This window comes from Ictalurus furcatus, chromosome 12 (genome assembly GCF_023375685.1).
Source record: "Ictalurus furcatus strain D&B chromosome 12, Billie_1.0, whole genome shotgun sequence".
In the NCBI taxonomy this organism is placed as follows: domain Eukaryota; kingdom Metazoa; phylum Chordata; class Actinopteri; order Siluriformes; family Ictaluridae; genus Ictalurus; species Ictalurus furcatus.
In genome coordinates this window covers 24,392,566-24,413,914 of record NC_071266.1, presented here as the reverse complement: position 1 = coordinate 24,413,914, position 21,349 = coordinate 24,392,566, and the positions used below count along the sequence as shown (strand labels likewise).

General features: G+C 36.8%; 1 protein-coding gene across 1 annotated transcript; it reads left to right on the top strand.

The window, feature by feature from the left end:
- Positions 1-14,798: 14,798 nt before the first annotated feature.
- LOC128616351 (C-type lectin domain family 4 member E-like) lies at positions 14,799-20,820 on the top strand. Its single transcript, XM_053638957.1, has 10 exons — positions 14,799-15,238; positions 15,348-15,413; positions 15,507-15,605; positions 15,799-15,888; positions 18,717-18,779; positions 18,857-18,919; positions 18,999-19,070; positions 19,629-19,783; positions 19,869-19,981; positions 20,076-20,820. Exons 1-10 carry the CDS (start codon positions 15,172-15,174, stop codon positions 20,236-20,238), a joined length of 951 nt encoding a protein of 316 aa, XP_053494932.1. The 5' UTR covers positions 14,799-15,171; the 3' UTR covers positions 20,239-20,820.
- The last annotated feature ends 529 nt before the right edge of the window (positions 20,821-21,349 follow it).

The following is a 21,349-nucleotide window of genomic DNA, read 5'->3' as shown; positions in this document are numbered from 1 at the left end:
GTTAAGACAAGCTAAAAATACAATGATATTTTACAACGTGGAAGAAAATGAAATGTAATGGATTCTGTAAAAGATGCAGACGGTTCTTCTGTCAAAAAAAGTGCACAACTACCTTGCATTTAAATTTAAAGCTGAATGTGAACATGTTTAATAATCATACTACAAGTAAATTTAATGTTAGCTGTTTTACAATATCAAATGTTCAGACTCATCAAGCTAAAATTATCCTACTTTCTCGAAAACACAAATATTTTCAGGCACAAATGCAAGTGAAAAGCATTTCACTTTTCACAGATACACTTTTTTATCTGATTGCAAGACGCATCAAACCATTTATATATGTTACCACGTGCATCCCCCAGAGCAGCACAGTTCTCTCCAGAAGGGTCCTCCATTTTCCAGTTGTCAGGCTCATTTGGTCCCTCTGGAGCGCTATACCAGAACCTTCATACATAACATAAACACTGTAAGCATTGTAGCGCTTTAAAACAATAAAATGAGTTTATAGAGTGTGTGAGTGAACACGGGTCTTACATTACACCCGTCTCCTTTAAGGGCTGGTTGTTCACCCACATCCACTTTCCCTCAGTCTCCAAGTCATTCAGGCCAATCCAGTGTGTTTCTCCAATTTGTGAAGATACAAAATCCTAATGTAGAAAATAACAAGACACATAGCTTACACCTGTAACCAGTGCAAGTGGAATAGAAACAATATATATTTAAAAAATCATTGGAACAGCTGGAGAGAACCACTATACTCACCTGTTCAGTTTGGCTGGTTATAATCACCAGGTGGCCTCCTTTCCCCACACAGTAATCTCGACTCTGCATCCAGTTCAGTTTCTCAGTGGAGAAGTGATAACACTTTAAACCAAGAGACTTCCATCCTTCCTCACAAGGTTTACAGTTCTGATTATCTTTTTTCAAGAACAGTTGGGGAAAAAAAACAATTATGAAATGAAACTTTGGAGAACTGTGCATATATACTGTACACATTGCAAAGCTTTTTACCATGCCAATGAAGCTACTTGAATCTCCAAAAGATTGGACAATTACAGGAAACATCCTGTTTCTCTGAAAACTTTGTGTTATTACTGCCGTACACAGCATTTCCTAGATTTTTTACTTAAAACATACTGTACTTTACACAATGCATGATTTGATACTTGAGTTGAATAACAATAATAATGTGTTCCATTTATATATCACCTTCCTAACATAGCAAGATCACTGTACAATTAAAATAAACTATAAAGATTATCATTAGATTATTATAAAGATTATCAAGCCTTACCATTACATGCAGAGAGACGTTCATGAACTTGCTGATACTTCATCTTCAGCATTTCATACAGTTGTTCTGTCTCTATACAAAAGAAAAGCGTTTCTGATACAAAAGTGTTTTTTGATGATGGGAGAAAACGAGAGAAAAAGACCAAACCTACCATTACAGGCAGAGACGAGCTCATGATGCTTCACCTTCAGTTCTTTATACGGTCTTTCTGTCTCTGTACAAAAGAGAAGAGTTTCTGATGCAAAATAACTTTTTAATGATTGGAGTAAACAAGAGAAAAAGACTAGTCTTACCATTGCAGGTAGAGACGAGCTCCTGATGCTTCACCTTCTGCATTTCACACATTCTCTCTTTTTCTAATAAACAAGAGAAGAGTTTATTTTTTCAAGATTTCATTTCCTTTCTGCTTACTTAAAACTAATGTGTTAATGTAGAAAGGTTCTATTAAGCTTTTAATGAATCACCTGAAATCAAGTCTGATTTTAACTCATTAACCACAATAAAAAAAAAACAGCTTAAAGAGTGTAACTTTGATATGACATTCAAGGCAAATGGAGTATGACATATGGTTTAGCTTGCAATGAACAGCAACTGAAATCTGATGAGCTGGTGGTGGCCATGCTGGTTGATTGGTCCAACTGTTGTTTTAGATGTAGAGAATAATGTTGTAAAAAGCAAACCAAAATCCAACTTCCTTTGTTTAGCCACTGTGTGGTTATCAGCATTTTCAAATACAGCAAATGATTTTCATGAAATCTGGGAGATTAGATGCCTAAAAATTCCCTGTCTACTTTGTCTACCAAGTTTCATAAAAATCTGACATTGTGTTCATGTTAATAACCATACAGGTAACACCATAAATTATCTTAGACTGTGACAGCAAAGGCTTGGCCTTAATTCCACAAAAGTTGGGACAAATGGTCCCAATTTAAACATTTGATATGTTTTCTATGTTCTACTGTGAATAACATATGGGTTCATGAGATTTGCAAATCATTGCATTCCATTTTTGTATTAACATTTTTCACAGCGTCCCAACATTTTTGGAATTGGGGTTGTAAAATGTTTTTGTTTTTTGACTCGATAATGTAGACGTCATAAAATAAAAATCTGTAACAAAATTTGCACTAAACAAAATAGGGTGCCTAAGACTTTTGCACAGTACTGTATATACAATTTCATGCAAGGTAGAGGCAGTTTAGAGATACCCCAGAGTCATGAGGCATACAGTTGTTGACATTTGTTACTTTATTGTAGAGATAGAAGGCATGGTGTAAAAAGAATGACTGTATAGTGCCACTTTCATCATGATTGTGTGTTTATTGTTAGGTGTACACCAGCATTGCTGTGTCAAGAGTTCTATGTGCTGCCATTAACTCCCATGTGAAAGTATTACTCCCATGTAATAATAATAATAATAATAAATAATGATGATGATGATAATAATAATAATAATAATAATAATAATAATAAATACAATCATGTAACCAGAGCTTAATTTGAGCCTGACCCTGCCGGAACAGGATCTGGCACCTTTAAAATATAGCATTCCGTTCCGCGTTCCTGCGTTCCGGAACCTTTTTATATGCATAAGATGAAATTTTTCTTGATTATGTGGAGCAGGTAATGTTAGTTTATTGTAAGTAGGCTTACTCTTTGAATCATAGTTTTATTTTTGAAGTGCTTTGGGAAATGTTTTTTTGTAGCTAACTGAGGTGATAGAATAAGCTGATAGAATGTGCAATCCATAAAGATTTCCCTTTGTACTGAGAATACTGAAAACTATTAAGTTCATCATGCTATTACGTCGCTGTACCAGTGTGATCCATTATATAGGCCTACCTATCAGCATTGATTATCGTCGGCTATGTGAGATATTGGAAGCACTTTTACATGTCTGTAAGTTCGAGGACCGGGACCTTTCGCGTACCTCCCGACCTACCGGATCACTACCCTCTTATTGTTCTCGGACCTGAAGAGTTACGAATTAAGCACTGCATGTAACTTAATGCCTCTGGCCAGTGGTGTTAATCCCACATATAAAACAACTGCAAGCTGCTGAAGCAAACAGGAAAACCTCAAAAGCATCTTACCATTGGCTTTGTCTTCTAGCACCATCAGTGTGGCTGTGGCATTCTTATACTTCTCACTTAGTTTCTCACTGGAAACAACTTTTCTGTTATCTGTTAAACAAGAACACCAGAGCTAAAGTACATAGATGAATAAAAGGTGCATAGGCATCCTATGCAATTATAGGTTTTTAGTCTAAATGGGTGGTACAGCGAATTCTTCTCACTTAACAATCAAATTAGGCAATTTATTGGGATTTGTTGAAATGAGAACAAAGATTAAGATGACAAGCAATACTCACACAAGATCCCTATAGCACAGAGTGACGTTAAAGCACCAAGCATTAGGAGAAGACCAAGTATACTGATCTTGTAGTCAAATCTGACTGGTGAAGCTATATGATAAACACATTTGTTATCCATTCATGAAACATATTTTAGCTAAGCCAAACTGAGATAATCAGTATAATGATAAAGCAAACACATACCGGTGCATTGTTTGGGCTTTGGACGCCATTGCTGCGTATTCTCGTAATCATCCTCTGTTTCTGGGTCTGATAAGTGAAAACCTCTTATTAACAATGCTACCATATATCAAATTTTAACCATAACAAATTTTAATATTTACATATATTTAAACATATCAATATATATGATATCTACCTGTTGGAGAATTACGATTTTCAATGTTATTCCTTTTGGAGAAGTCACAATTTTCATAAGTGTCCATTTCCTTACCTCACTACTACTTTTCATTAGAGTCTTAACCTGTGTTCATAGTAGTAAGCCCAAGTGGTGAGAAAATATATAGCCAACAGCTAAAAAGTTAAATTAAATAATGCACTTATCAGTGTCTCAGGGTTAAAATGAACTCACTAAGGTCTTAAAATGATAGAAAGGAACTGTTGCGTGTGCCTGCTGATATTTAAGTTTACAGAAAGGAAGTGGGCTTTTGATCAACTACAGGTAGTGAGGTTTGTGATGTCAGCATTATTAAATACGTGGCCAATGAGCTATCTCCCTACCACAGTATATAAGCTTGTTGTTTATGCCTCATGGAGTGTGTCATGGTCGAAAACCAGCCCCTTCTTTTCATTGCTATTGACTACGGAGGAATGTGTTTTTAGCTGTGTGGCTTAGCTGTTTGATGCTAGTGTTGTCCAGTCATATCATGCGATGTACTTGTTTATTGTGATGTTGGACAATCGATACTGTGTGTGCATGTGCATGTGTGTGGGTGCATGTGCGTGTGTGCATGTGCGTGTGCGTGGGTGCATGTGCGTGTGTGCATGTGTACTGCTCACTCTCACTGCGGTGTGCCATCAAATCTCCTATCTGTGCAGCATGGCAGTTTAAGTAGCCCAGGTCGGAGTACCAGCTGTTGCAGTTGTAGCTATTAAAGAAGCTATCAAATGATTTCTGTAAGTGCCGTCATGAGTATTATGTCATCGGGTCACTGTAGGTAAATTGTTATTTTTTAAAATAAGAGCTAAATGATCTCCTATGCTTCCCAAATTGAGGTTGTAAAATGTTTGTTGTTCTTAGGGTCCTTTTTTTTTTTTTTTTGCATTCGTCTAATGCCCATGTGGGTGGGAAGGTTCCTCCCCCTTTTTTCTGTATTGGTATTATTTTTGTTCCTTTGCTTTATTTGTGTGGACATAACTTTGTGTTGTTACTGTCAGTAATCTCAGTTTTCTTGAGTCTGACTGTGTTGTAACAGTCTTTATCAATCGTGCTGATACCACCATGTAGTGGTTTTGGTCAGTCTTTGCAAGCTTACTATCTGTAATCAGTTTGAGTTTGGGGTTATCGCTGTGCTTTTGTGACAGTAAGTGGTTTTTTGTTTTTCTTTGTACCCCTGTCTAATCACACACATCTGTTGCCAATCTCATACTCACTCAGTCCACGCTATATAAGAGACTGTTCAAACACTTAGTCTTTGCGAAGTATTACATGTGTCATCTGTATACCAAGCCATTGATCATCGTGTTTTCTGTCCTAGTTTTGATCTTTCAAACTCATACACACTGTATACAGTCAGAATGCAGCGACACACACACACACACATGGTTGCTCTGTATGTAAATGTGAAGAGCCAAAATATTATTATTAGTTTATTACAGTTTGATTGTATGTTATAACATTAGTAATAACATTAGTAATAACAAACCAGGACTGCAATCTGAAGAGGAATAAAACACTAAAGCAATAAAACACACACAGCAATTAAACACACCTGTATTGCACGATGACATCAATAAATAAAAACACATTTGTCTGGTAAACATGACATATACAATTAAACATGTTGTTTAAAGCTGCAGTACGGAAGGTTTTTTTGGTTAAAAATGAACATAAATACATTATTGAGCAAGTACATTAAAAAAAAAAAATCAGTGTTCAAAACTTCATTCGTGACGTCATTCGCCTTTGCGTGGTTTCATCACGGCCGTAAACAGAAAGAAGAAGAGCCAGGTACTATATCACATGTGTGGGGGCTGAGGATGGTGGAGTGTTTGTAGCTTTTCCTTACAACAGTTGCTTAGAATTTAAACTTGTCGTCTAGACGGCTGCTTTAATCAGGATCGTTCTAAACACAATCATCAGTGACATCTGGGAAAACAGGTGCTGTCAAAACCAAGGAACCTCGAACTATGGAGAGAATGCAGTGAAAAAGGGAACGCGACAGAGCCCGTGCTAAAACGAGAATAAATATTTAGCCTGTTACGGCCTCAGTGTAAAACAGACACAATAAATGAGCCTGTAAAATATTAAACTAAAACCACGCAGTATGAAAAGCAAAAACAGAATTTACTTAAAGAAAAACCATCATATTCAATTCAATTCAATTCAATTTTATTTGTATAGCGCTTTTTGCAATAGACTTTGTCTCAAAGCAGCTTTACAGAAATATCAACATGGTATACAGATATTAAAGGTGCGAATTTATCCCAACTGAGCAAGCCACTGAGTGGCGACGGTGGCAAGGAAAAACTCCCTAAGATGTTTTAAGAGGAAGAAACCTTGAGAGGGACCCGACTCAGAAGGGAACCCATCCTCATCTGGGTAACAACAGATAGTGTGAAAAAGTTCATTATGGATTTATATGAAGTCTGTATGGCCTTAGGAGCAGCCGTAGTCCCAGCAGTCTGGAATTAGAGAAGATTTGAGCTCCATCCAGAGGCAGAAAGGATCTGGATCTCTAGTATCTCCATAAATTCATGTGGGGCTCAGCGAAAGGAGAGAGGGAGAAAAAAGATAATTATGACTGCGAAGTAGTAGAACAGAATCTAGTCAGGGTAGGCTTGAGTAAACAAATACGTTTTAAGCCTAGACTTAAACACTGAGACTGTGTCTGAGTCCCGAACACTAATAGGAAGACTGTTCCATAACAGTGGGGCTCTATAAGAGAAAGCTCTTCCCCCTGCTGTAGCCTTCACTATTCGAGGTACCGTCAAATAGCCTGCATCTTTTGATCTAAGTAGGCGTGGCGGATTATATAAAACCAAAAGGTCGCTTAGATATTGTGGCGCGAGACCATTTAGTGCTTTATAGGTTAATAAAAGTATTTAATAGTTAATGCGAGATTTTACTGGGAGCCAATGCAGTATTGATAATATCGGTGTGATATGGTCGTACCTTCTAGTTCTAGTTAGGACTCTAGCAGCTTTATTCTGGACTAACTGGAGCTTATTTATATTCCTACTGGAACATCCAGACAGTAAGGCATTACAGTAATCTAATCTAGAGGTGACGAATGCATGAACTAGTATTTCCGCATCATGTAGTGACAATATGTTTCTTATTTTAGAAATATTTCTGAGATGAAAGAAGGCTATCCTAGTAATATTATCTACATGAGCATCAAATGATAGGCTGGAGTCAATAATCACTCCAAGGTCTTTAACTGCTGCACATGATGAAACAGAAAGACCATCCAGAGTAACCATGTGATCAGAAAGATTACTTCTAGCTACACGTGGGCCTAATAAAGGTATTTCGGTTTTATCAGAATTAAGTAGAAGGAAGTTAGTTAACATCCAATGTCTAATGTCCTTTACACAATCCTCAGCTTTACTAAGCTTCTGTCTGTCCTCTGGCTTCGCTGAAACATACAGCTGTGTATCATCAGCATAACAGTGGAAGCTAATTCCATGTTTACGAATCATTTGACCTAGGGGTAGCATATATAAAGTAAAGAGCAGTGGGCCTAAAACAGAACCCTGTGGAACTCCAAAAGTAACCTCAGTACGCATGGAGAATTCACCATTTACATCTACGAACTGATAACGATCGGTCAGATAAGACCTGAGCCAGGAGAGGACTGTTCCCTTAATACCAACAACATTTTCTAATCTATCAAGGAGAATAGTGTGATCTATAGTATCAAAAGCTGCACTAAGGTCGAGTAACACAAGCAGAGAGACACAACCCTGATCGTAGGTCAGTAGAAGGTCATTTACTACTTTAACTAATGCTGTCTCTGTGCTATGATGAGGTCTAAACCCTGACTGATACATTTCATGAATGTTATTCCTATCTAAGTACGAGCATAACTGCTTTGCTACAACCTTTTCTAAAATCTTAGAGATGAAGGGGAGATTTGATATTGGTCTAAAGCTGGACAATTGAGACGGGTCAAGATCAGGTTTTTTAATCAAGGGTTTAATAACTGCTAATTTAAGTGATTTAGGTACATAGCCAGTGCTTAGGGAAGAATTGATTATATTTAGAAGTGGTTCAATTACTCCTGGACAAATCTGTTTAAACAAACATGTAGGTACGGGATCATATGGCTTATAGGGAGGACAGGCAGGACCCACTCATCTCTGATCACCTGCGAGCTGAATGTGAAGAGAGATGGAGAGGTGGAAAAGGAGATTACATTAGAATCAGAACTACTATTAGAATATACGAGTATGTTATGGTTTTTTTTTTTTTGTTTGTTATAACCTGTAATAATTGTGGGAGGGCAAAATGCACTACAGCACTGATATTATTGTGAGGCTGTGATCAGACAGTGTGAATGCATTGGGGAAAATAAAGACCATTCATCCATCCATCCATCTTTTACCGCTTACTCCTTTTCAGGGTCACGGGGAACCTGGAGCCTATCCCAGGGAGCATCGGCACAAGGCGGGGTACACCCTATGGACACTTTAAACACGCCAATCAGCCTACCATGCATGTCTTTGTACTGGGGGAGGAAACCGGAGTACCCGGAGGAAACCCCCGCAGCACGGGGAGAACATGCAAAGTCCACACACACATGGCCCTGGCGGGACTCGAATCCCGGACCCTGGAGGTGTGAGGCGAACGTGCTAACCACTAAGCCAAAATGCGCCCCGAAAATAGAGACCATAAATAAATAAATAAATAAATAAATAAATAAATAGATAGATAGATAGATAGATAGATAGATAGATAGATAGATAGATAGAGTCACTTGTTACATTTTCCTAATAAGTAGCCATGTTTTTTAAAACAAGCCCAAAAACAACCGAAACCCACAACTCATGATTTTGTTCAAGCAACTTCAGAAAAAAAGAAGCCCAAAGTCACGTAATATATGCAGACCAGGCAATTCTGATAACTATAACTCAAACCATCAGATTCATCCACAAAGAAGAGCAGCGCCGAAGCACAACCCATGAAAAAAAAAAAGATATAAAAATAATAAAATTGCAAGTTACTTGCAGAGTTATGTTTCAAAGAGAGATGGCGATAGAGAGTCAAAAGTACTGCAGCTGTAAGTTAAACAGAATTCAGCAGAACGTTAAAAAGAAAATTGCCTCAGCGCTTTGACTCGTGTCTGAGGCCGAGTTCACGCTAGCATGCGACAGGTTCCTGGTGAGTTTTCTTCTTGTGAGCAGGTCATGACTGTTATAAATCTCACTCGTGGACGTCCCATGACACTAATGTTATCGCTTTGAAATAAAATGTATTTTGTTTTTCATTTTTAGCACCTAACACTTTATCCTCCTGAGACCCCGCCCATTGACTTGTGTCCTCTGTAGTGGACATTTTGTTTTCATGCATGCCCTTTGACTGTTTTGAGCTACTCTAGCTATTTCTGCTGTACTATACAGAGGACATCTTGGACTTTCTAGTGATGTGTCATGTTATAGGCTGGGATGCTAAGAACAACTTATTACACTGCATCTGAAATGGCTGGCATAGGAACAAGCACATTTTACGGAAAGAAGAAAAGATAACTAAAATATTGTATTTTTTATTGTTTTTGGTTGTTTTTTTTACCATGATTATCACATATATTCTTGTTTATTAAAGTGTCAGGAATAATACATTTAGTTCTGAAAGCAGTTAAATTGTTTGTTTAAAAATTAGCCTTTTTATTAATGTCAATTATAGTATATATTATACACACACCTCTATAACCAGTCTCATTACACTGATTAAATTAAACTCGTCCCTTTCTCACAGAATTGTATTCAACTTAAACATTTCATAGAATGTAAAGTAACCCGAAGCGTTTGATTTTAAAACCATTAAAACATAGTCCAGGTTAAACAATAATTAATGCATTGCACGTTTTAGCTCCTTGAAATGACAGAAAAACAGTCTATGAACATTTACCCACCTTTCCCCTCATAAAAACATAATTCCCACCTTCTGACTCGGAATAAACCTCATTTCTGACACTCCTGCTGGGGAAAATTGTCATTCTCATCTTCTGGGAGAAAAAAATGCAATTTTTTGGAAAAGACTGGAAAAGAAAAAAAAAGAAAGAAAGAAAGAAAAAAAAGTCATTTCTACCCCTAAATATGGAAAAATGCAATTCCTACATTTCAACTGGGAAAAATCTTACTTATTATCTTTGGACTGGGAGAAAATACATAATACCCTATATTCCAACTGGGAGAAAAAAAAGTTATTACCATCTTCAGACTGGAACAAAAACACAATGCCCAATAACAGACTTCACAACTGTCAATTTCTGACTGGCAAAGTGTTTTCAGTCTTTATTGTAGAGCTGCAACAACTAATCGATAATAATCCATAATGAAAATTTTGTAAATGTGAGAAATGACATTTGTAGGAAGCTCCCACTTTTTGTTTATGTCTACAGTAATTGCTAACATTTACAAAATGAACCTACAATAAATAATACGTCTATTTAATGAAAGTAAATGTCCATGTTTAATAAAAATCTTAAGGAAATGAATAAAAAAACTTGAGGTTGTTCAGTTTTATACATGTCCTCATATTTATAGCTATATTTTGTTGTAATGTGACAAGTAATCATCTCAATGTTTACTGAGTTTTATGTGATTCTTATATGATTCTTTACTCTTTTCCCCCCATACTGTGGGTTTTAGTGAAGTTTATTGAAAACAAACATCGTCAACAACAAACACCACAATTCTTCCTCAGCATCCAGTAACTCCATGCGAGACACCATCCCAGCAAACAGGGGACGTCCCCCAGACGTGGCGAACATCCACTTAGGTTCGCATTTGGTCCGGTTTATAACGTTCACTGGCAGACAAAGCCATGGATTTAACCTTAAGGATTGTGGTTACTCCTTAAAAACATCCCTTAAATTAACTTTGATAATGGATTTTATGCATAAACCATGTTTTTTTTTTGTTTGTTTTTTTTTTTTTTTGCAGATTGACTATGGTTTTAGTGCAAATAAACCATGGTAATTGGGGGGGGGGGGGGGAGTCTATTTGTGGTTGCTATGGTTTTACTAATAAAAAAAAAAAACGCTACCATGAAACAAATAATTTTCTTAATATTGGTTTAGAAACTACTCAATATTCTGTAAAACATGGCCTTTATATTGATCCATTACTGATTATATTACAAAGATCCAACTAAACCTGTTTATATTTGTACTATGACAATTCTATTGTATTTAAAATGAATAAAAGACACCTTGTCATTTTTCTCATTAAATCATTTTCCTCACCATTACTATGACATTTAAATACTGTCAATTTAATGTGTGATTCATAATCTAAATCACAGAGCACATATTCATGCAATAGTGAAAGAATTCACCATTGTGCAGTTATATATTAACTGATTAAAAACTCTAATTCAAGTTGAAGTGGTTTTATTATTTTTTAAACCATATACAGTTCCCACAGTGAAACGAAACTATGTTCCTCTAGGACCACGGTGCTACATAAAACAACACACTAACCACACGAGACGACACAGAACTAGATAAGATCTACATGTGGCAATATTCCCAAGTGGAGGGAAAACTCAAACCCAAATTCACTAAATCCAACTACGCCACCCTGTGGGAGAACCAGGGAAATACTCCCAAATAAAAGGCACATATAAGTTTCACCAATCGGGGCAAGGAACATGAGAGTGAGACGAGAGTACGAATATAAAAACATTATGTTTTATTATGACACTTCAGCATAATTTAAAACTTGACATGAAAATATAAAATCGCTTTCACATGAAGCACAATAAGGGTTTTAAAACTAAGAACTTCTCCAGGCCCAGGCTTGGCAGGGATAAGGCAGGCCAGCTACGATCTCCGGCGCCAATTCGCCTCAATGCACGCGCCACCAGCGCCGCTCTAAGACTATTAAAAACAACAAATTAGCCTTGAGGTGTTCACCCCATTACGCCGTGACAAAGCCTGAACGAGCCTGAACGAGCCTGAACGTGCCTGAACGGAAGTGGGGACCGGAAATGCCATAGGGAGCGAGGGACTCGGAATCACCAAGACACCTATACGCATACCAAAATAAGTGTCCTTAAATAATCGGGTAGCTCTCATCCTATTGGTCTGCTGAACCCATATCCCAAGCAGAACTGATAGGACAGCCAAATCACTTACCCAGCCACATACACATTCTATATAAAGTGCACGTGCAGATGTGTGCTAAAAACACAGGACAGTACAATACTACTAAAACAGGACAATAGGCACAGTAAGTGACAGTGTGGCGCCGAACAGTACACAGTTTTAGTGTGATTTTATGGGTCCCGATGGCATTTTTTGTTCCCCATAAGAAATAAGGCATGTATACCAATTTTCAGATATTTTGGACTTATGGCGCAGAGTGGAAATGGTGTAGACTTTGGGCGTGGCCTGTAATGCCACCTATAGGTCCATGTGGCCATTTGTGGTGTTACTCGTGGCCTGTGGTATCAATGTGCCAAATTTAAAAGCTTTTTACCATTCAGATTGTGAGTTATTTGGCACTTTAGGAAGATAAGGAGAATAATAATAACAGGAAGAAAAGGAATGCTAACAATAACAATAGGTTTCCTCCAGATGGAGGAATCCTATATATCTAGTATGGGGAAATCCTAACTAAAGTTTTCCAGGCGCAATTAAACCTATGTTTGAGGTTATACATATCTATTTATCCAAGTCACATGAACAGGGAGGATAAAATAGAAATCATGCAGTAAATATTTTAAATATTTCAACAGCAATAAATAATTGTATAAATTAAATTAATGATTGGGGTTTTAATACTGTGATTGCTTGAGGGTTAGTCCCATATTGTTGACTTTTTCAAAAACCTGATTAAAATACATTTCCAGCTACCTGATCAAGTTCCTTACTCCAGTTGTTCTCATCTCTTATATATCCAGCTGTGACTACCCAAACATTTCTCAGCCCCCTCCTTCTGGACTCACACTAGGTCACTCTAAAGCACCTCTGTTTCTCAGAGCAGGGACACGACTGCTCTGAAGCCGGTGTTGCCTCAACTAATTTAATTTCTGCCTTCAAACCATGGTTGGGTCTGCTCAGGAAAGCTTCTCTCTGCCACCCTGGGGTGTTACCTTACAAAGATGAGTCACTGATGTCATTCGTATTGATATTTTTCTCATATACCACATCTAATAAACACACAGAAGAACATCACATTGCTGACCACAACTGAACCAAACAATCTTCTATTGTTGGCTGAGCACTGCTGCATAATGCCATACTAGTTAACCTTACCTCACAGCATAAGGATAAACACCGCTCTTTCAAAAGTTATTCTCTTGGGTGGAATACTCCCAGAGCATAATGAAGCAACAGGGACTTCCTATAATTTGTCACCCGTCTCTATGTACTTATGAATAAAGTGTGTGCATTTTATATTAGCAAAAACTGGATGTAATGTTATGTTGCTTTAAATACCATAAAGGAAAACTTAAGAATTAATAAAGTGTTGTTTGTTGTAGACATTGATTTGCATTATGCCAGTATTTCACTTCCAATGCAGCAATACTGGGTTATAAACCGCAATAGGAAAAGATCTAGCAAAACCAGGAACTGTTTTAGTTTTCCCCTGATGAACGAACTTAACTGTCAAAACATATACTTTGCCTAATGTTGTTTAGAAAATATACATGAAATAAACACGAGGGAGACCTAGTATGAGTAGTATGTAATTTTATTGAAAATTCACTGGGCTGACGTTCACGTAAGACACAACACGCAGATAAGCAAGGCGCAAACCATACATGTATTTGATTAGTGCGGCAGGCCTCAGAGTGTAGGTGGACGGTCAACTAAGAGACACACACACACACATATACAGAGGCCTATGCCGCCACGCACACACATACAGAAGGAAAACAGAGCATTTTAAGAATAATAAAAGGAGTATTAGGATATTATAAGGAAAATATAAGGATTATAAGGATATTATAATGATATTGTGAAGTATGGAGTACAGAAAAGGGGGTAAAATACTTGCAAGCAGTATAACCAGATATAAAACAGAAATGTAGAGCAAATATGAAAGGAAAAAAGCATTATAAAACAGAAATACAGAAAAATGTGAAAGAACCAAGATGGGCCATTTATAAGGGTAGTTGAGCCAAGTTGCACCTGCGAGATAACCGTTGATGGGAACGGCTAGGGCCACGAGATAACCGTCGATGGGAACAGCGGACCCCGTGAGACCAAGGTCTCTCCGAAATGTTGAGTCTCGTACCTATTGGTATTATGGGAAGGCTCTTTCGAAAACCTAATGGTGTTCGGGGAAGGCTCTTTCTAAAAAATAATGGTATTGTGGGAAGGCTCTTTCTAAAACATATTGGTGTCTGGGTCATCCTGACCCTAAGAAAACTGTATAAATAGAAGAGCTTCAGCTCTGGTTTTTTAGATCATCCTTGGGACGTCTCAACTGTGTGATCTCATGCAACAATAAATTTGGACCCTTGCCTCTCCTCACTCATGGGCCCGGTGTCTTACTTTCGTCCTTCAACTGGTTAATGTATGTGAGTATCTGTTTCTATGTTAAATATTAATTGTCTTTGGGTAATAGGCAAATTTTGATACAACACCAATAAAAAATTATATTTTGGACATTGACTTAATTTCTTATAAATATCATGTTCTTTATAAGGGTATACAATTATACAATATTTTGTTCAAAATTTTTCTTGGAATAGTTTTCTTGGAATAGGCTCCAGATCCACCATGACCCTGATCAGAATAAAGCACTTACTAGATATGAATGATGAATGATACACAGTGCTGAGCGAGTGAAATGAATTGTAGAACCCCAGTCCACATCTCCGTCACATCGGACAATTGACCACACCCTCCACTGTCACGTGAATGCTGCATTGAAATATAAAAAGCCCACTTCCTTTCTGTGAACTTAAATATCAGCAGGCACACGCAACAGTTCCTTTCTATCATTTTAAGACCTTAGTGAGTTCACTTTAACCCTGAGACACTGATAAGTGCATTATTTAATTTCACTATTTAGCTGTGAGCTATACATTTTCTTGCCACTTGGGCTTACTACTATGAACACAGGTTAAGACTCTAATGAAAAGTAGTAGTGAGGTAAGGAAATGGACACTTATGAAAATTGTGACTTCTCCAAAAGGAATAACAGTGAAAACCGTAATTCTGCAACAGGTAGATATCATATATGTTGATATGTTTAAATATATGTAAATATTTAAATTTGTTATGGTTGAAATTTGATATATGGTAGCATTGTAAATAAGAGGTTTTCACTTATCAGACCCAGAAACAGAGGATGATTACGAGAATACGCAGCAATGGCGTCCAAAGCCCAAACAATGCACCGGTATGTGTTTGCTTTATCATTATACTGATTATCTCAGTTTGGCTTAGCTAAAATATGTTTCATGAATGGATAACAGATGTGTTTATCATATAGCTTCATCAGACAGATTTGACTACAAGATCAGTATACTTGTTCTTGGTCTTCTCCTAATGCTTGGTGCTTTAACGTCACTCTGTGCTATAGGGATCTTGTGTGAGTATTGCTTGTCATCTTAATTTTTGTTCTTCTCATTTCAACAAATCCCAATAAATTGCCTAATTTGACTGTTAAGTGAGAAGAATTCGCTGTACCACCCATTTAGACTAAAAACCTATAATTACATAGGATGCCTATGCACCTTTTATTCATCTATGTATTACTTTAGCTCTGGTGTTCTTTTTAACAGATCACAGAAAAGTTGTTTCCATTGAGAAACTAAGTGAGAAGTATAAGAATGCCACAGCCACACTGATGGTGCTAGAAGACAAAGCCAATGGTAAGAGGTTTCTGAGGTTTTCCTGTTTGCTTCAGCAGCTTGCAGTTGTTTTATATGTGGGACTAACACCACTGGCCAGAGGCATTAAGTTACATGCAGTGCTTAATTCGTAACTGTTCAGGTCCCAGAACAATAAGAGGGTAGTGATCCGGTAGGTCGGGAGGTACACGAAAGGTCCCGGTCCTCGAACTTACAGACATGTAAAAGTGCTTCCAGTATCTCAATTCACGTAGCCAACGATATTTAATGCTGATAGGTAGGCCTATATAATGGATCACACTGGTACAGTGACATAATAGCATGATGAACTTAATAGTTTTCGGTATTCTCAGTACAAAGGGAAACATTTATGGATTGCACATTCTATAGGCTTATTCTATCACCTCAGTTAGCTACAAAAAAACATTTCCCAAAGCACTTCGAAAACAGAAAAAAACAATTTACAACCCTAATTCCAAAAAAGTTGGGATGCTGTGTAAAATGTAAACAAAACAGAATGCAATGATTTTCAAATCTAATAAACCCATGTTATTCACAGTAGAACATAGAAAACATATCAAATGTTTAAACTGAGGAAATGTACCATTTTAAGGGAAAAATAAGGTAATTTTGAATTTGATGGCCGCAAACCGTCTCAAAAAATTGGGACGGAGGCAACAGAAGGCTGGAAAAGTGTTTAGTGTTTAGTATTACTAAAGAGAAAGAGCTCGAGGAAGATTTTGCAACTAATTAGGTTAATTGGCAACAGGTCAGTAACATGATTGGGTATAAAAGGAGTATCTTAGACAGGCGGAGTCTCTCAGAAGCAAAGATGGGATGGAATCTGGATGGAAGAATATGTTGCTCTTAAACCTGTATATACCTTTCAGCATTGATGTCGCCTTTCCAAATGTTCAAGCTGCCTATTCTATAGGCACTAATGCACCCCCTTACCATCAGAGATGCAGACTTTTGAACTGAGCGCTGATAAAAAGCTGGATAGTCCCTCTCTTCTTTAGTCCTCTTTAGTTTAGAGGATGCAGCATCCATGGTTTCCAAAAAGAGTTTCACATTTCGATTCTTCTGACCACAGAACAGTTTTCCACTTTGCCTCAGTCCATTTTAATGAGCTTTGGCCCAGAGAAGATGGCAGTGTTTCTGGATCATGTTCACATATGGCTTCTTCTTTGCACGATAGAGTTTTAACCAGCATTTGTGGATGGCACGGTGAACTGTGTTCACAGACAATGAGTTCCTGGAGGTGTTTCTGAGCCCATACAGTGATTTCCATTACAGAATCATGCCTGTTTTTAATGAGATATTTTTGATGATATATTCAGTCTTTTGTACATGCAGTTTTTCACAGATTGGTGAACCTCTGCCCATGTTTACTTCTGAAAGACTCTACCTCTCTAAGATACTCTTTTCTTACCCAATCACATTACTGACCTGTTGAAAATTAACCTCCAGCTGTTTCTTTTTAGTAACAATTACTTTTCCAGCCTTTTGTTGCCCCGTCCCAACTTTTTTGAGACGTGTCACGACCATCAAATTCAAAATTACCAAATTTTTTCTGAAAAGTGTCCCAACTTTTTTGAAATTGGGGTTGAAGATTTCAAAACATTAGATTTCCAGCACAAAATTAAATGTTACAGATAAACGTTTGTATGTCAGTAAAGAAAGCAGCGTATTATGTAAGAGACCACTTTTCAGACAAAAAACATTATGAAGGCTGCTGTCTTTTGCTGCAAAAATAAGAAGCGAGTGCAACAGTTGAAGTCTCCAGAAGAACCGTGGCTGGTTCTACAACATGCTCAGTAAAACTTACAACTCATTTCTTTAAAAAAATGACACAAACTGTACCTAAGACTAATATTTTTTTTTTTTAAAGCAAAGGGTCATCACACCAAATATCGAGTTTGTTTAATTTATTACTGTTTACTGCTCTTTATAATATTTATATTAATGTAGAAACATTTAATTTCATTATCTTTTGAAGGCATCGTTGCACTACAGTATTTCTTTGCATGTGTCTATGACTTTTGCACAAACTAATATAATTTATAGTGTCACCTGTATGGACATGAACACATTTGCTGTATTTGAAAATGCTGATAACCACACAGTGGTTAAACAAAGGAAGTTGGATTTTGGTTTGCTTTTTACAACATTATTCTCTACATCTAAAACAACAGTTGGACCAATCAACCAGCATGGCCACCACCAGCTCATCAGATTTCAGTTGCTGTTCATGCAAGCTAAACCATATGTCATACTCCATTTGCCTTGAATGTCATATCAAAGTTGTGTCTGGCATTTGTGAAATTACTTGGGTTTTTTATTTTTTTTAATTGACTTCATGAGGTTTGAGCACAACAAACTACACCTGAGGCCTAACAGTGGCCAAGACCCCAACCATCACATCTTTTCAAACTGATGCTCTGCCAACCCCCTTTTTTTCTCCTATGCCGGTCAACACTCAGACATGTTCAAACATTTTAAGCAGCAGATCAACAGAGAAAAATGTTGGCATGTAGACATTAGATAACCGATGTTTTTGTTTGTTTTTGTTTTTTACTGTAAATGCCATATATGATATATTAAATGATCACATTCAAGTTGACTGTTAATCTAATATAATATTGCATTTGCTGTTTGTTATATTAATTTTTTTATTCGGTACATTCTTTATGCTGTTTTTTTTATTGTGGTTAATGAGTTAAAATCAGACTTGATTTCAGGTGATTCATTAAAAGCTTAATAGAACCTTTCTACATTAACACATTAGTTTTAAGTAAGCAGAAAGGAAATGAAATCTTGAAAAAATAAACTCTTTTCTTGTTTATTAGAAAAAGAGAGAATGTATGAAATGCAGAAGGTGAAGCATCAGGAGCTCGTCTCTACCTGCAATGGTAAGACTAGTCTTTTTCTCGTTTACTCCAATCATTAAAAAGTTATTTTGCATCAGAAACTCTTCTCTTTTGTACAGAGACAGAAAGACCGTATAAAGAACTGAAGGTGAAGCATCATGAGCTCGTCTCTGCCTGTAATGGTAGGTTTGATATTTTTCTCTCGTTTTCTCCAATCATCAAAAAACACTTTTGTATCAGAAACGCTTTTCTTTTGTATAGAGACAGAACAACTGTATGAAATGCTGAAGATGAAGTATCAGCAAGTTCATGAACGTCTCTCTGCATGTAATGGTAAGCCCCCCCCCCCAGTACTCTCATCACCCATCACCGGAAAGCCCTCACACAAGACATCTTATTGTGGCCTTAGCAGTGGTTATGGTGGGGAGAGTGGCTTCATAATGTATGATAGGTGTAGCTATACTTGTATTTTTTTAATACTATAAAACAGGCTAAGATAGATAGATAGATAGATAGATAGATACAATGAATTAGGATTAAGTGAATTAATCAATTGAATCTTTATAGTTTATTTTAATTGTACAGTGATCTTGCTATGTTAGGAAGGTGATATATAAATGGAACACATTATTATTGTTATTAAACTCAAGTGTCAAATCATGCATTGTGTAAAGTACAGTATGGTATAAGTAAAAAATCTAGGAAATGCTGTGTACGGCAGTAACAAAGTTTTCAGAGAAACAGGATGTTTCCTGTAATTGTCAGATCTTTTGGAGATTCAAGTAGCTTCATTGGCATGGTAAAAAGATTTGCAATGTGTACAGTATATATGCACAATTCTCTAAAGTTTCATTTCATAATTGTTTTTTTCCCAACTGTTTCTGAAAAAAGCTAATCAGAACTGTAAACCTTGTGAGGAAGGATGGAAGTCACTTGGTTTAAAGTGTTATTACTTCTCCACTGAGAAACTGAACTGGATACGGAGTCGAGATTACTGTGTCGGGAAAGGAGGTCACCTGGTGATTATAACCAGCCAAACTGAACAGGTGAGTGTAGATAAAAGTTCTTGGCTCTATTTCACTTGCACTGGTTACAGGTGTAAGCTATGTGTCCTGTTATTTTCTACATTAGGATTTTGTATCTTCACAAATTGGAGAAACACACTGGATTGGCCTGAATGACTTGGAGACTGAGGGAAAGTGGATGTGGGTGAACAACCAGCCCTTAAAGGAGACGGGTGTAATGTAAGACCCGTGTTCACTCACACACTCTATAAACTCATTTTACTGTTCCTTTTAAAGCTCTACAATGCTTACAGTGTTTATGTTATGTACAAAGGTTCTGGTATAGCGCTCCAGAGGGACCAAATGAGCCTGACAACTGGAAAATGGAGGACCCTTCTGGAGAGAACTGTGCTGCTCTGGGGGATGCACGTGGTAACATACATAAATGGTTTGATGCGTCTTGTAAAAAGATAAAAAAGTGTATCTGTGAAAAGTGAAATGCTTTTCATTTGCATTTGTGCCTGAAAATATCTGTGTTTTCAAGAAAGTAGGATAATTTTAGCTTGATGAGTCTGAACATTTGATATTGTAAAACAGCTAACATTAAATTTACCTGTAGTATGATTATTAAACATGTTCACATTCAGCTTTAAATTTAAATGCAAGGTAGTTGTGCACTTTTTTTGACAGAAGAACTGTGCGCATCTTTTTCAGAATCCATTATGTTTCACTTTTCTTCCACGTTGTAAAATATCGTTGTATTTTTAGCTTGTCTTAACCACTAGATCAATAGAAGATGGTGTGAGATCATGTCTGTAGTTTTTCTCCTGCTGTCTTGTGGAAGTCTCTCAAATTGTGCAGAAGGGATGAACAGTAACTTTCTTTCAAAAGTTATTCTCTCAGTTGGAAACCTCCAGAGTGTAATAACAGAGCAGCAGATTTTTCCTTTAATTTTACACCCATCTCTACACAGTATACTTATGAATGAAGTGTGTCTATTTTAACTAGATGTAATGTTAAAATACTCTGAATAGCATTAAGGAAAATGTAATAATTAATAAAAGTGTGTGAAAATGGAATGTGTGTGTGTTATAGATGATTTGCATTAAGTGAGAATTTCAGTTCTAATGCAGCAATATTGGGTTATGAAGGACAGAAAAAGCTCTAAACAGAAGAGAGCTTCTTTAGTTTAGGATTACAGTCACCTGATGGAGGTTCCCACCAGCAAAACACCCTAATCCAGGGTCAGTTTAAAGTTTTCCCCTCTGCCAGGTATCTGACACTACAGCTTGAAATGGATTCTTTGCCTGCCATGCTTGTTCAATCAGTCGAGGTTGTTGCAGCAGTCATTGCTGTGAGAGATGCACAACAAATGCACAGTGAATTAGCTTTCCCCACACCGTTTCATATTTTCAGTGAAGTTATTAGTAGACTATGACGTACACGGCTTGTCAATTATGATACACTTATTTGCTACTTTAAAATATATATATATATATATATATATATATATATATATATATATATATATATATATATATATATATATAGGTTAATGGTTAATTTAGAGTTTTGCAGTTTGTTGCGAGTCAATAATTTCAAGTCTTA